General features: G+C 37.7%; 1 protein-coding gene and 1 pseudogene across 11 annotated transcripts in view; one reads left to right on the top strand and one right to left on the bottom strand.

Moving 5' to 3' along the window:
• The window catches only part of TCF12 (transcription factor 12), a 371,464-nt gene that overhangs the window by 35,973 nt on the left and 318,682 nt on the right, over nucleotides 1–16,809 (bottom strand). For 6 of the 11 annotated variants that reach the window (XM_003827877.8, XM_008953204.7, XM_055099060.2 and 3 more), the window contains 2 exons: nucleotides 9,218–9,296; nucleotides 1,323–1,396 (listed from right to left, as the gene is read on the bottom strand). In XM_003827877.8, coding sequence (XP_003827925.1) covers nucleotides 1,323–1,396; nucleotides 9,218–9,296 — 153 coding nt within the window. Of the gene's footprint in view, nucleotides 1–253; nucleotides 326–1,322; nucleotides 1,397–9,217; nucleotides 9,297–16,809 lie in introns of all 11 variants that reach the window. The other 5 variants (XM_003827878.7, XM_008953203.7, XM_034938824.3 and 2 more) reach the window with 1 other exon arrangement.
• Nucleotides 4,686–5,966, top strand: LOC100973484 (heterogeneous nuclear ribonucleoprotein A3-like; annotated as a pseudogene).

Raw genomic sequence — 16,809 nt, 5'->3', positions numbered from 1 at the left:
ACACACATGCCCCATACACAAACATATTAGAATTAAAAAAATCAAAAGCACATGCCAGTAGAGCTGTTTTAAAAAGGATCGCTTTCAACAACGTAAGAGACAAAATTATTCCTATATACTGTGATAAAAACTGAAACAGTCAATTGTTTGATTTTTAAAGATGGGAGTCTGTACAGCTTAAAGATTTTAAATGAATAGTGGGAAGTATAATTAATTGAAACACAAAAAAGGCACCATCTAAAAGAAATAGTACCTCACAGACATCCTTTAAGAAGGACATTGCATCTTGCAAATGCTCGTGAAGTTGCTGCTCAACTCGATTTTTCTGGCAAAGTCAAGACAGAACAGGAGGCAAAGCACAGGTTAAGATTAACTCCAAAAGAGATGAGGAAATAGCTGATATGCATGTCAGCATAACATGTTAGTAAAGTTAACGCCAAGACTTGCGAGATCTATTTTATTAAGATATGAAAAGGCTGGGATTCAACAGGGAAGTTACAAGGTTAGCATCTAAACAGCACACATTGCTTATAATTGCTTGCAAAATATATGAGAAGCAAACGTTCCTTCAATTTAAAATGTTTTGTTAGTCACAGAAAAAGAATGTTTCTCTTTGCAACCTGGAATTACGAATAAGAGCATGACTTAGCATTCCATCAAATCATCTTTATTTTGTTTTTATTATACCGTGTAATTCTGGGTTACAAATATAAGTATACAAAAGCAACAGTAGTCAACATTCTCCCACAAATTCTTCACGCTCAAATATCTAGAAGGTTCCTTTACTGCCTTGTTAAATAATGTTTTGCTTGTATAATTTGCACAATACACTTTTTTTTCCATAAGAAAACATGGGAAATAATACTTTCATGACAAAAAACACTGGTATTCACTTAAAATTTTTAATGGAAATATAATAAACCACACACAGTATTATGAGAAAGGGTAAAATACAGAAGGGTAAAATTTTGCATTGCTGGATTAAATTTTCTTGCTTTTACTTGTCTTTTTAAAAAAAGTTTCCCTTTATATGTAGACATAGAAGCATAGAAAGATTAAGCCCTAGATTTGTCAAAGAAACAAAAATCCTCATAACACAATTTTAACATCAGCTGTCCTGACACCAGAAGCCTGATGTCCCAAAGAACAGATGGCAAAAGGCATACCCAATGTGTCTTATATTGTTCAACTGAATCAGCCATTTGTTAGCAAAGAATTCATGTGCAATGCTAGCCTACTGTTTCTTTACTGTTATGCCAGATTGACTAAAAACAAACAAACTCTAAGCTATCAGATAAAACTGATGTATAAGAGGCTCTTACCAGGGAGTGGAGTGAGTTTTCATAGCTTGGGGATGAAGGTGCTTGCCCTCCAGGTCTTGGCCACTGACTGGTACCTGTTAAAACCCAAAAGTACCCACACACCTGGGTTAACTCAGTGATCTTGATAATGTTGTGAAGGAAAGGGTAAAGATACTCAATAACTAAATAAATTTACATGAATATTTTTGTTTGGCCTTCAGCATAGTATTGGCTACTTATAAGCCCAACACATTTTTAAAAATCTTTCATTATTAATAAAAAAAATGGGGTGCTGAGAAAACAGAAAAAAAACCCTGTAATTTTAAATACAGCTACCTTTATGTTTGCACATTCTTTAGACTTAGTCCACATGCCTATGTATCTTGAGAAAATGCACTTATAATGTACACTTTTAAAATTCTGTCCCCCTTCCTATAGCATTGTACAGAAATTTTGATAATACTATTAATGACTACATTATTATTTCCCTTATTCTCTACACCTAGTCTGTTTTCTGGGTTTTGTTTTTTCTTTTTCTTTTTCTTTTTTGAGATGGAGTCTCACTTTCGCCCAGGCTGGAGCGCAGTGGCACGATCTTGGCTCACTGCAACCTCCACCTCCTGAGTTCAAGCGATTCTCCTGCCTCTGCCTCCCGAGTAGCTGGGATCACAAGTGTGTGCCACCATGTTGGCTAATTTTTTTTCTTTTTTTTTTGAGATGGCATCTTGCTCTGTTACCTGGGCTGGAGTGCATTGGTACAATCTTGACTCACTGCAACCTCTATCTCCCAGGTTCAAGCGATTCTCCTGCCTCAGCCTCCCAAGTAGCTGGGATTACAGGCACACACCATCACGCCAAGCTAATTTTTGCATTTGCAGTAGAGACAACGTTTCACTACGTTGGCCAGGCTGGTCTCGAACTCCTGACCTTAAGTGATCCACCCGCCTCAGCCTCACAAAGTGGTGGAATTACAGGTGCGAGCCATTTTGCCTGGCTTCTACACCTAATTTGCTTAGCCACTATTATTTCACTGCTAGACATTTTGGTTGTTACCACTCGGCTATTATGAACAGTGATATAGTAAACATTACTCTTGAGTTTTTTTCCCCCGGGGGGAAGGATGTTTTGAGGATAAGTAGCATTTCTGAATCAAAGGGTATAAATATATTAACTTAAGGACAAATTGCCTTACTAAGGGGTAATAGTAACTGACAGTGCCTTTAGCAATACACAGATGAATGAATTTCCCATGACTGTAAATGATCTTGGGGTCATCTATTAAAAAATTTCCCCAAATAGTTTATACCAAATACATTAATTAGGAAAATGTTATAAAAACTTGTTAGATATTGTTTAGCCTTTGATGTTAGAAAGGTATAAATCTAATTTAAAAAATAAAGATAGAAAAAGAAAAGATACAAGTTCAGAGTATAAAGAATGAAAAAAAAGAAGCATAAAAAAATAATTCATCCATATGTTAGAGAGAAGGCAATGTTTTAACGGTCTTGCGAAAATACCTTTAAAAGGAAAAAGACAAAAACAACTGATCAAAATCTTCATTATTTCACGATTGTGCATCTGAAAATAAGTCATTTACAGAAAATAATAAAGACTAAATATATTTTTGTTCTTAATAAAAGCTTCAGTGACAATTTGAATTATATTAGAAATCAAAGTTGGAAGCTGAAGGTTTAATTTGTCTCACACTAGAACCTTTTATTGCAGGTCAATTTGCCGTACTTAGGAAGCTAATGTGACACTACAATTTATTTGCTATCTTAGAAAAACTTGAGGTAAATTAGAACTATTATAGTTCATTTTAGCTGAACAAGACTATTTAATTATGAAACAATGTAGTAAGTGTATTCATCAATTATACACATTTTGCAAGTTGAAAAGTTGGATACAGATTCTTCATAACCTGATTAGATTTCACAATTATATGCATACTGTTATAATTACATAAATATACTTTAAATACTAAAATTGTGAGAAAAAATATGCACTTCAGTTAATTTTTTTTTTTTTTTACTTACGAGCAAATTATAAACAAATTATTTTAAGGACCATTAAAGGTTTCCTGCTAGACATACAAATGTAATCATAAATCAACTACAAACAAATTATGGACAATCTAAAATTGCTCATTGAAACAAAAGCTTGTGGGCTAATTTTATAATTAAAAGGCAGAATTAATCAACCAGAAAATCTCAATAACTGACTATATGAAAAATATATAAAAACAACTAGCCAACACCTTACTGCTAATTTCAGTGCATTACTGCTTTCTAAGCACTGATGCAGAATTATGAATTTTAGGCAACCAGGTTAATCATAATCGATTTTGAAAAATACCTTTAATTATTAAAAAAGAATTTATCTTAATGTTGGTAATATTTTACTTTTCAATCATTTTTTCTACTCCTTCTGTAAGCCCCCCGTAATAGGAGCCTGATCATCAAATTACTGACTTTGTGTGCAATATTAACACGTTTTACGTTCAAATGCCTCAGAATTGTCAGCATGCATCTGCTTTTGCAAAACAGGCAGTTTTTGAGATTGTTCATTAGCTTAATATTGAGGAATCAAGATGTGCACACTGAATTACCTGGGTAATAAATCATCTACATAATTTTTGGTGCTATTAAAAAAACTGTACAAAGGTCTATCTTCAATGTGAAATTCATTAAACTGGAAAAAAATATACATACACTTAAACTTATTTTGTTTGTATTACAGACTGGCCCGTTCCAGTGTAACGCACTTTGTTAAAGCATGCTGAAGTCAGGTAACTGACTTAACACCAGGCAATCTGACAGGTAATAAAAATAAGTAGCTCATTGATTAGCTGAAACTGAGAATTTCTCTTTCTCTCCTTATTATTTTTTTCTGTGAAAGCTCTGAAGATTACTACTGAGTACTACAATTATTGAACTTTTATTCATTTATATTCCAGAAGGAGGTAATGAAAGGCAAACGATGACTTTGCTTGTTTGCCTTCCAAGCTCCCTTAGTAAACTTATTCTCTTACTGCAAATGCTCATCTTTTCCTAAATAACAACTGTAGTAAACAAAGCCATTCCTCTCTTCTATCTTGTGGCCAGAGCACTGATTTTGTTCACAAGGGGTGTGGGAGGTGGGTCTGTCCTTTCCTAATAGGAACCAGGAGAGAGCAATTCTATTCTTAGCCCCAGGGATAAATCCAGATGCTAAGATAAACATGGTGGCACCATTTCTCTTGCAAGCAACTGCATTAGGCCCAGTGCTGGCCAATAAGATGTAAGGGGAAATCTGTTTAAGAGGCTTCTGGAAAAGGATCCTTAAAATAATTTTTAAAAGACTCTCAAAAGAAAGAGATGGGATACTGAACTTGAGTTGGAAGACATGAGTCCAGTCGTCTGGTCTCAAAATGGAGGTAAAACCGCTGCCCAATTGCAGCCCAACTGCAGCCGTTGCCACCACTGTGGGGGTGGGGTGGTGGGGGAGAAGGGCCATGATTCAAAGGAACCAGAGCTTTTGCAAAAACTTTTTATTGGTGGTCTGAGCTTTGAAACTACAGATGATAGTTAAAGAGACATTTTGAGAAATGGGGCACACTCACAGATTGTGTGGTAATGAGACCCCAAAAAAAACGTTCCAGGGGCTTTGGTTTTGTGACTTACTCTTGTGTTGAAGAGGTGGAGGCAGCAAGGTGTGCTGGACCACACAAGGCTGATAGGTGTGTAGTGGAACCAAAGAGAGCTGTTTCTATAGAGGATTCTGTAAAGTCTGGTGCCCATCTAACAGTGAGGAAAATTTTTGTTGGTGGTATTAAAGAAGAAACAGAAGAATATAATTTGAGAGACTACTTTGAAAAGTATGGCAAGATTGAAATCGCAGAAGTTGTGGAAGACAGGCAGAGTGGAAAAAAGACAGGATTTGCTTTTATAACTTTTGATGATCATGATACAGTTGATAAAACTGTTGTTCAGAAATACCACGCTATTAATGGGCATAACTGTGAAGTAAAAAAGGCCCTTTCTAAACAAGAGATGTAGTCTGCTGGATGACAGAGATCACAGAGGTAGATCTGGCAATTTTATTATGGAGGAAACTTTGGAGGTGGTAGAGGTAGTTTTGGCTGTGGTGGAAACTCTGATGGAAGAGGAGGCTATGGTGGTGAAGGTGGTGGCAGCAGAGGTAGTTATGGAGGAGGTGATGGCGGATATAACGGTTTTGGAGGTGATGGTGGCAACTATGGTGGTAGTCCTGGTTACAGTAGTAGAGGGGGCTATGATGGTGATGGACCAAGGATATGGTGGTGGTGGTGGAGTGACGGTGGAGTGAAGGAGGAAATTTTGGCGGTGGTAACTACGGTGGTGGTGGGAACTATAATGATTTCGGAAATTATAGTGAACAACAGCAATCAAACTATGAACCCATGAAAGGGGGCACTTTTGGTGGAAGAAGCTCAGGCATTCCCCAAGGTGGTGAAAGTGGTGGATATGGTAGCAGAAGGTTCTAAAAACAGCAGAAAAGGGCTACAGTTCTTAGCAGGAGAGAGAACGAGGAGTTGTCAGGAAAGCTGTAGGTTACTTTGAGACAGTTGTCCGAAAGGCATTAGAGGAACTGTAAAAATCTGCCACAGAAGGAACAATGATCCATAGTCAGAAAAGTTACTGCAGCTGAAACAGGAAACCATTCTTGTTCAGGACTGTGAGAGCCAGTTTGCAAAAAGTGCAGCTACTGACTAATGCAATGTAGTGTCAGTAAGATGTATATTCCTGAGGTCTTTCATCTGTTGTAGCTTCGTCTTTTTCTTTTCACTACATCAGGTATATTGCCCTGTAAACTGTGGTAGTGGTACTGGGAATAAAAAATCAGGGAATTTTTAACTTAAAAAAAAAAAAGAGAGACGGTCTTTTTTCATCTACTGGAGATTATGTCTGCATGTAGTACCCTGAACTGCTGTCTTGCTACCAGCCTGAGGAAGAACTGCAAAGTAGAGCAGGAGCCCTGACACAGGGGGCCAGGACCTCACAACACAAGATAATAAATCCTCTTACTGTTCAGACTAGCTGAGACAAGAGTTTCTTCTCATTTTAGCCTAAAGCATCCTAACTGATACAATATCTCAGAACTTTCCTTCTAAGCTCTCTCTATGTAGAAATGTATGCTCTTGACCTGAAAAGTTCCCAAGGAAAACACTGGGGATTTAAAGAATGATGGCCTTAGAAGCTGCTTATGTGGCTCTGCACCTGTGTATCTATCTTTAAAAGACCTGTGCTAAGTCTAACTGATGCTCAAAAACATAAGGAATAGGGCAAGAGTGGACAATTCTACTCACAGAGTGGGTAGAATTTTTTTATTCTAGATAACAGGCCATTGCCACACAAGATGCAAAATAATGTCCACATATTTATATAGGAGCTCTGGTTTGCTCTGTTCTTTTCCTTTTTTTTTCCCTTTGACAGTGAATATTTTATCACACAGTGCTTTCCTTTCTTCTTTCTATCTCATCTCTGCCCTGCTATCGGTGGGTAAGGGTGTGTGTGTGTAGATAAGAACCACAGACACAGGAGCCAGGAGAGATGCACCTGCCTAAAATCAGTCTTTGATTTGCTGTTTCAACACAAGTATGTGAAAGTATTTTTCTTTGATTATGACTGCTGAATTAAAAAGAAGCCTTCATTACATAATTCAACAGCCCAGATTTTCATTAACAACCTGAATTAAAGAGAAAAAGACAGCATCGCCCATTAAATATCAAATAAAGATGAAGGAGGAAATGTAAGATTTTACTTGTGACCACTAGTTTTCTGGAAATTGTCTAAATCTTGGATTCTGCATTTCATTGATGACCCTTCATAGATGCTGAGCTCTGCCATGGCCTGCCTTCCTACTCAGTGTTCATTAAAACCAAAGGATACTTTGGCAGCTATCTTACTACACAGACAAGGAGAGGTAGTGGGAATGCTGATATAGAAACCTCGGATGAGAAAGTGAAACAAGCTGTAGCAAAAATGACACTGATAATTTTAGTAGAACTGTGCAAAGAGGGTGAGTAGGGTTAGAGTTACATCATTCTTCCTGTAATTTCAGCTCTGCTAAACAACATCTTTAAGTCAATGGGTCTTTCATAGTCTTGTCTATGTGGGGAACAGCTGTTTAACTTTTACTAGACAGCTGAAGCCCTGGTGTCTGAGAGAGTGGCAGAACCTGCTAATAGCTGAAAGCAGCTGCCAGCAGTTCATCATCCCCAAACCGGAATGCTTGTTAGTAGAGCCACAAGGCTAATACACAAAGCATAGGTGATGGCCAGGGCCACAATGCAAAAAGGCATAACAACAACAACAACAAAACACAAAACTGCATGGACTCAACTAATGGCTTGATTAGGAAAACAGAATTATTTCCCCAACTGTTGTTGGAGGAATATGGTAACTTTACCCAGTTGCCAAATGCCTTTTCCTCAAAACAATCTAACATATTTTTTCTTCAGCAAGGCTTTTCTCCAAACACTGCTCAGAAAAATATAGTTCGAGTTTTCAAATTATAGCTTAAAAGATATTAAACATTTTTATATACTTATATTTATTCCTAAGAAATAAAAAAAATCCCGTTTACAATAACATCAATCATGTCTCCACAAATTTATACTGTAGGATAGTATTTAGAACTTGTCTAAACTAACATAAAAAATACTAAGAAAAAAAAAAAACATGTGGGCCGGGCGCAGTGGGTCACGCCTGTAATCCCAGCACTTTGGGAGAAGGATGATGCAGGTGGATCACTTGAGGTCAGGAGTTCGAGACATGCCTGGCCAACATGGTGAAACTCCATCTCTACAAAAAAATACAAAAATTAGCCGGGTGTGGTGGCAGACGCCTGTAATCCCAGCTACTTGGGAAGCTGAGGCAGGAGAATCCCTTGAGCCCAGGAGGTGGAGGTGGCAGTAAACCGAGATTATGCCACTGCACTCCAGCCTGGGCAACAGAGTGAGACTCCATCTCAAACAAAACAAAAACAAATGTGAACCACTTATCTCCACTAACAATATTCATCCACCTTCACAGAGAGTTTTTTTCCTTGGCAGAAAAACCACATCATTCCCAAGAATTTTTTTATCTATGTGAAATAACTTAGTTGACCTAAAAATAAAAACAGACTATCTAGCAGAAATAGTTATTCATCTTTGAATCTTACCCGTAGTACATGACAAGTGTGGAGAACAAGGAGGAAGTTACATGTACTTTTAAATAGATTAATCTTGCTTATTTTACATGCTATCTTATAAAAACCATTTTTTGGGGGGTGGGTATGGCGGCTGACACCTGTAATCCCAGCATTTTGGGGGGCCAAGGTGGGAGGATTGCTTGAGCTCAGGTGTTCAAGACTAGGCTGGGCAACATAATGAGACCCAGTCTCTACAAAAAGTAAAAAAATTAGCTTGGCACGGTGGCATACACCTGTATTCCCAGTTACTCAGGAGGCTGAGGTGGAAGGATCATTTGAGCCCAGGAGTTGGAGGCTGCAGTGGGCCGAGACCATACCACTATACTCCAGCCAGGGCAACAGAGTAAGACCCTGTCTAAAAAAATAACTTTAGAAAAATTTTTGATTTCATTCTTTCTCCATATTTTATCTTCATTCCAATTGCCTGGTCTTATTTTTATCCTGTTGTAACTAGTGTTCTTAGAAATGATCACAAATTACATTAAGAATCAGGGAAGATATTAATAAATAATTCAAAACTAGCAAATATTTCAATATTCTCCAAAATGAATTCAAGAGGAAGGCTCTCTTTACATACTTTCTTATAGTCAAAATCTAAATGATTTTTCACAAATTTTTATTAAAGTTTGTTGAGAAATAAATGAACTAGAAATATTTCCAAGTAGTCCCACCAGTTAGAAGTAGATAAAACAGAAGCCTACCTGTGAGAGGTGAAGGTGATCCAACTGGTGTTGATGGATTTGACGGAAAACTACTGCTGGTATGGTCAGGAGAATAAATCTAACCAGAAAACAAGAAATATACATGTATCAACATGTGACAACAGCACATACACAAATCCGTTCACATGGAGTTATTTTTATAATCTAGTTGTCACCCCTAAGACTTCAGAGTGAAAAAATTTCTCGTCAAGTTTTAGACTGTTTCATCATACAGAAGCCTCAGTTTAAAAAACAGGATTAAAAAGTATATATATTCTAATATGAGAGGAATAAAATAGATCACATGTATTTCTTTATTATTCTAGGTGAAAATAACTTAAAGTTTCTGTTAGAACAGAAAAAGGAGAAGTATCTACAAAGTTAACAAATCTGACAATCTTTCTAGAATGTTATCTAAGTGGTATCTTTAAAAATAATCACCTCAGAAAGCTATTAATACTATCTTTTAGAATGGTCTTTATGGACAGTTTAATGGCTGAACAAAGAAAATAATCTTTTTAATAGTTACCCCTTATCTCTCATTTAAAAAGTTACTCAGTTTGATCAACCACATTTTTGCCAATTTTAGCTCCAAATGATTGAGTGTTGTAAAACATTAAACTTATTCTCAGAAGATACTTTGTCATCCTTGAAGAAAGTGAAAAAATCCTGTTATGCTTCAAAAACTGTTTCCAAGATGATTTGTGGACTTCAAATCCTAATAGGTCTACTTTGAAAAGGATAAATTATCGGGATGCATAAATTTAGGTATTCTGGCTCAAACTTTTATTGCAATACTTTATATATATTTCATATTGCCAAAAATAAATGGTGACAGAGATTAATTCAAGTTCATCTAATTCAACAGTGAACACTTTTTTTGAGATGAAGTCTCACTCTGTCACCCAGGATGGAGTGCAACGGCGCAATCTCAGCTTACTGCAACCTCCACCCCGCCAGGTTCAAGCGATTCTCTTGTCTCAGCTTCCCTAGTAGCTCAGACTACGAGTGCATGCCACCATGCCGAGCTAACTTTTTTTTAGGATGGGTTTTTGTCATGTTGGTCAGGTTGACCTCAGGTGATCCACCCGCTTTGGCCTCCCAAAGTGCTGGGATTACAGGCGTGAGCCATGGTGCCTGGCAACAACAGTAAACACTTTAAAAGTCCCCTTAATCCAGGCACCAAAGGCCCATCCCTAAGATCTCTTCTTGGACAATCCTATTCTTTTAATATGCATAATAATCATTTTCGTATCTCAGCACTCAGGGCAGACAAACCAACTTATATGGATAAATTGTGGTCAAATATTTTAAAAAGGAAAACTACTTGTGAGTGCAAAAAGTCATCCAGTAGAAATGACCTTGCTTTGAATAAACTTAAGAGCTCTAATGAATTTAAAGAGACCCAATTTACAGCATACAAGGAATTTCAACATTGTTTTTAAAGAAAGCATAAAAATGTTCTTTCAAGATTTGACAAAGCCAGATATTGGGACAGGTTCATATACAACAAAACTCTACAAGTCACAATTTACGAATTTCATTTTTTTTTTCCCTGAGATGGAGTCTTACTCTGTTACCCAGGCTGGAGTGCAGTGACATGATCTTGGCTCACTGCAACCTCCACCTACCAGGTTCAAGTGATTTTCCCCCCTCAGCCTCCCAGTAGTTAGCACTACAGCCGCGTGCCACCAAGCCTGGCTAATTTTTGTATTTTTAGTAGAGACAAGATTTCGCTATGTTGGACAGGCTGGTCTTGAACTCCTGACCTCAGATGACCCGCCCACCTTGGCCTCCCAAAGTGCTGGGATTACAGGTGTGAGCCACCACGGCCCACCAGATTTCATTTTTTAAAAAGGTAACAGGCTTTCAAATTGTAAGCAGCCCAAAGTCTACCTTCCTTTGACTACAAATGGATATATGCACTTCAAACAAAATACGCCAATTTGTATGACATTAGTAACTTATAATTGTAAATGCCTTTATACATCAACTATCTCAAACAGTCAGGATCTAGCCACTGTATACTCTATTTTCAGGATCTAGACACTGTATACTCTATTTTCAGGATCTAGACACTGTATACTCTATTTAAAAAGCTATTTTGGAAAAGTAAAGCTATGGAAAAGAGTTCAAAACACTTTGGGAGGATCTAGTAACAGAGAGGTAGTATCAGATCAATAATAGGCCGGGTGCAGTAGCTCAGGCCTATAATCCCAGCACTTTGGGAGGCCGAGGCAGGTGGATCACCTGAGGTCAGGAGTTCGAGACCAGCCTGGCCAACATGGTGAAACCCCGTCTCTACTAAACATACAAAAATTAGTCGGGCGTGGTGGGCGAATGTAATCCCAGCTACTCGCGGGGTCTGAGGCAGGAGAATCGCTTGAATCTGGGAGGTGGAGGTTTCAGTGAGCCGAGATCGAGCCACTGCACTCCAGCTTGGGTGACAGAGTAAGACGGTGTATGAAAAAAAAAAAATCAATATTATTGGTTTTTAAGTTGTTACCTTTTAAAACATTCATTGGACACATGGGAAAATTAGCTTGGAAAAGTACATTTTTGTTCATAGTGGCTTTGCACACATACATTGATTTATTTCAACCACATAAGTAAATTAGGGAAGGTCATCAAACTTCAACAGAAACAAAACATGTTTCAACGTACCTTTTCCCTTTCTTTTTTTTTTTTTGAGACAGGGTCTTGCTCTGTCACCCAGGCTGGAATGCAGTGGTGCAATCATGGCTCACTGCAGCCTCAACTTCCTGGGCTCAAGCAATCCTTCCACCTTGACTTCCCAAGGAGCTGGGACTACAAGCCCTCACCACCACACCCAACATTTTTGTATTTTTTTGTAGAGATGGGGTTCCGCTATGTTGCCCAGGCTGGTCTTGAACTCCTAGGCTGAAGTGATCTGCCTGCTTTGGCCTCCCAAAGTGCTGGGATTACAGGTGTGAGCCAATGAACCCGGCCCTCAACATACCTCTTTACCAATGAAAACCACCATTTCTTATGTTCAAAATTCAAATAATTATACCATTTATGAGCAATTGATGCTCATCTTTATGAAATATGTCTTGACTACAATATTGGCAAGGGAGGGAAAGGCTGATAACACTGATGGTGGATGGGTGAGTGAGAAATCGTCAGTTCTATGCAAAACTGTCAACTAGCCCAACTCATGAAGCATCATTTTCTGTTACATACTCCTGCTTTCGTATTCTTCATAGTCATTCTTCATAATCATCTGCATTTGTCTGTTACCTGTTTTTTTATCCTTTCCCATGGTAAAATATAAGCCCCAGAAGAATGAGGAATTTGTCTTATTAATGTAGCCTCAGATTCCACAACAGTGCAGATAAATGGTGAGGGTTCAATGTACAGATATACAGTTGTCATTAAGAATGAAAAGCATAATCCTTGCTAGGAATTTCCATTTAAGTGATTCTTTTCAGTCCTTGTATTTGATAAAGTCCCTAGGGTCCATCTCTATTTTACTCTTCCATTTCCCTTAATGTAGGTTTCCCCAGAGTTCTAGTCTCAGTATTCTTTCATTTCCCTGTGCTTTATCTCTTGGTAATAGTATTCTTTGTCAAATATCAACTATCACATCCAGGTATGACTCCTAAATTGATATCTCTCTTGTCACACTGGTTGCTAGACTTTTCTATCTGGACAGGATCTTTTTTCATCTCAAGCGCAGTTATGTCCAAACCCAAATTTTGTATCACCACCCCAAGCTTCCCATCCTTCCCATCTCTACTCTTCTATTTAGGTTAGTAGCACCATGCTTATGGTTACCATAAGTACTCTCTCCTCTTTTCCTCTGCCACTCTACCCTTCCCTCTGGAGACACCGATATCCACAATTCTCTAATGTTTCTGGGACAGGCACATGTCATAATCACTGCCATGACACCACTTTAAATCTTTACTCAAACTTGCGGCTGGACTACTTAAGTGTTTATATTTCTAGTTACTCCCCTCTCTTTCCATCGTATACATAATTGCCCTGAACTACTGTCCTCAAAAACTTTTTTTTTTTTTTTTTGAAATGGAGTCTTGCTCTGTCGCCCAGGCTGGAGTGCAGTGGCACGATCTCGGCTCACTGCAACCAGGTTTAAGTGATTCTACTGCCTCAGCCTCCCAAGCAGCTGGGATTACATAGGCGTGTACCACCATACCCGGCTAATTTTTTTTCCTCTTTGTTTTTTTGAGAGATGGACTTTCGCTCTTGTTGCCTAGGCTGGAGTGCAATGGTGCAATCTCAGCTCACCACAACCTCTGCTTCCTGGGTTCAAGCGATTCTCCTGCCTCAGCCTCCCGACTAGCTGGGATTACAGGCATGCACCAGGATGCCAGGCTAATTTTGTATTTTTAGTAGAGATGGGGTTTCTCCGTGTTGGTCAGGCTGGTCTCAAACTCCCGACCCAGGTGATCCCACTGCCTCAGCCTCCTAAAGTGCTGGGATTACAGACGTGGTGTTGCCTAGCCCTTATAGTCTACTTTTAACCTACATACCCTATTATGCAAACAAAATATTTTTTTCATTTTCTAAACACAGCTTGTCCTCCTTTCAGAACGCTTGTTTCTTAACCTCTCCCAGATGGAATTCTACTTATCAAAGCTCAGTTCCAATGTCACTTCCCCATTTATACATTTTCACCTTCCTTATACTCTTAGAAAATAGTCTGAACTTCTCTCTGCTCTTTTACTTCACACTGTGTTATACATTATCATTATTTGTATATCTGTCTTCTCTCCTTGATTACAAGCTCTTTGAAGACAGGAAACTTATACTGGTCAACATTGAATCCATTATTGTATGCCAGTATCTTGTAAAAGTAGGTGCCCAATATATATATTTTTAACTTGAGTGATTAAACTACAATTGAAATTTGCTATAATACTAACTGATAAAAAGCAGGACTCAATAAATGGTAGTATTTATCTTGGTATTTATACAATGTGGGTCAGCAACAGAAATACCAAGGGCAAAAGAGCTTGTTATAAATATGACTTAATTTCAAATCAGTTTTATGGCATAAGCTTTGAGAATAATCATATCGTGAGGTTTCACTATTTCTGGGAATTAGTGTTGATGTACTAAGCTGTCCATATCACACTGTTAGGTAGGCATGGGCTTTTGAGGGTAGAAATGGACTACCAATCCCGATTTTCCCTGAAAACTCTGTCCTTACACTTAAACAATCCCTAACCATGTCAACAACTGGTGAAAGCTCCTTTATATCAAGGAAGGAAGAGGTAATAGTTTAGAGTCATATAAGAGCACTATCTTTAAATGACTTGGTGAAATGCCCCAATGCTATATGTAAAACTGGTGTAAACTTAAAAAAAAAAATCACTGTATAAACGGGAGAAACAGCACCAAAAACATATCAAGTATAAAAATATATCACTTCTGGTATTTTTTCCAAAAGCAGCTTCTCCATTTGTACAATAAAAGCCAATTTTTCCACTCATCCATCACAGTCACTGGTTCTACTTTGCCAGTGAAAGTGATGACAGACAGAATTGTTATCAATACTTTTCCTAAATTTACAGATAGCCCGGTAAGTTACAGGACTTTTTAAAAAATCACTTTTACTTTCATAAAAAGAATGTGTATGGTGGGAGAGGAGGAGCAATACAACATTTGAAAAGCATGATAACACAGCCTTTTGGATCACAGGTCATTTCACTAAGCTTTATCTCTGAGTGTTTATTTTATTACCAAAGCGCAAACAAATCATACTTATTCTATAAAAATTGTGTTACTTTAACTTCTAAACACAGGCTTTATTTGGCTTTATTATAAATCAGGAATACGTTTCTTTTCATACTTCCTGGCCTTAAAAGAACTCCTACATTGATGTTTGAAGGTAAGAATAAAAAGAAGAACAAAATCAGTTACTTAAAAAAATGGGGGTAAAGAGTGATTTAGAGTCTAGAGCATAAACAAAGTAAGCACTCATTCTGCATGCAGTCCATGGTCCTCATACTGTTAAATGACCAATAATGAATAACTCCCAATACCTTCTGCCAGGCTTAAACGGTAATATGCCTCATTTTACTCCAACAAATGAGACTCCTCCTCCTATCAGTCATGGTCTATTCCAATCAGCAGGGTGCCAATAAGCCAGAGGCTAATGAAAAGGGCTTTAGACAAAAAAGAAACAATGGACTGCTCCCAAGCCCAACCCCGGAACTGTGAGCCCAATTTTTTAAACACTACAGTGCACATTTCAGTTAATCTTTATTATGCTAATGTTATTGAGTCTAAGGAACAAAGAAAGTTATTTCATGAATTACTTTTAAACATCAACTTCCCTGAATTTTCTTTTCTTTTGTTAGAGACTACTGACCATTTATCCAGATTAATACACACATACATACACACACACACACACACACACTCTCTCTCTCTCTCTCTCTTTCCTTTGCTCTGAGGTAGAAATCAAAACATAAATTATCACAAAGAAGTCTGATATAATCAACAAAGTTAAACAGTCTTCTTGTTTGATCTCCTCTAAATTAAAGACCAAGTGTTTTGATATGGTATTAGGCACCGAAAGAAACCAGATGTTTCTTCCTCTATATAACTCTCCACGGGCACAATCTTAAAGGGTTATTGTCTGGCAAATGTTCAGGGAAACACATTAGAAATGGCACGAATACCCAGATTTTCCTTTCCTTCTATCTACCCTAGGTTTTTTTTTTTTTCTTTTTTTTATCTAAACTAATGCATAATCCACAGGGCTTTGGGAACTTTGTGTAAATACTTTCATGTACAATTCTCTTTCTTGCTATCCTGAGATTAAGACCACAATTATGCAGGCTTAAACCTAAAATAAAGGAACCTTTGCAAATGCATTATCTGGCCTTACATGTTTAATCACACAGTATTCTGTGTGCTCTTTAATACCTAAACTGAAGAACAAAGGTTGTACCCTCTGATGTTTCACAATATGAAAGATCTTCTAAGACATATATTAGACAATTGGGGAAATAGAATTAATTTTTAATGACAATAGCATAGTGTTTCTCCATCTAAAACCAGATGCTATATTAAAAGCGTCACATTCTAAAGAACTTAAAATTTCAAAATAGTCACCATTTCAAAATATCTATAATACCTGACATAAAATTATGATATGCATGTCAGACTCTCAAATGTAATCCTCATTAATTTCCTTCTCCTCATCTCTTCTAATCCTTCCTATCCCCAGATAATGTAATGTTTTTCTTTTTCAGTACGTTTTGAGTGCACTAAACATATATTAAAGTGAATGTGAGTCTGTAAGGAAAGTTGGAAAAAGAATGTATTTGGGGAGGTGTCCGCCTGGGAAGTGGGGAAGCAGATGGATTGAAGGAAGGGATTTGAAATGTGCAGACTATGGCATGCAGTGATGGAGCAGATGGAATGCATCACCGTCAGCTATGACAGAAATGATTTATGGAATGACCTGGCTGCTCCTGCCTAGTAACAACACAGGATGACAGAGCTGAGTTTCCATGACAACCAAAGCCCACCCACTAACTAGATTAAACATTTCTTCACTGGATTCCATTCACGGTGAATTTGGGTTTTCTTTT

The sequence above is a fragment of the Pan paniscus genome, chromosome 16 (genome assembly GCF_029289425.2).
Source record: "Pan paniscus chromosome 16, NHGRI_mPanPan1-v2.0_pri, whole genome shotgun sequence".
Classification (NCBI taxonomy): domain Eukaryota; kingdom Metazoa; phylum Chordata; class Mammalia; order Primates; family Hominidae; genus Pan; species Pan paniscus.
This window is presented reverse-complemented; position numbering and strand designations above follow the sequence as displayed.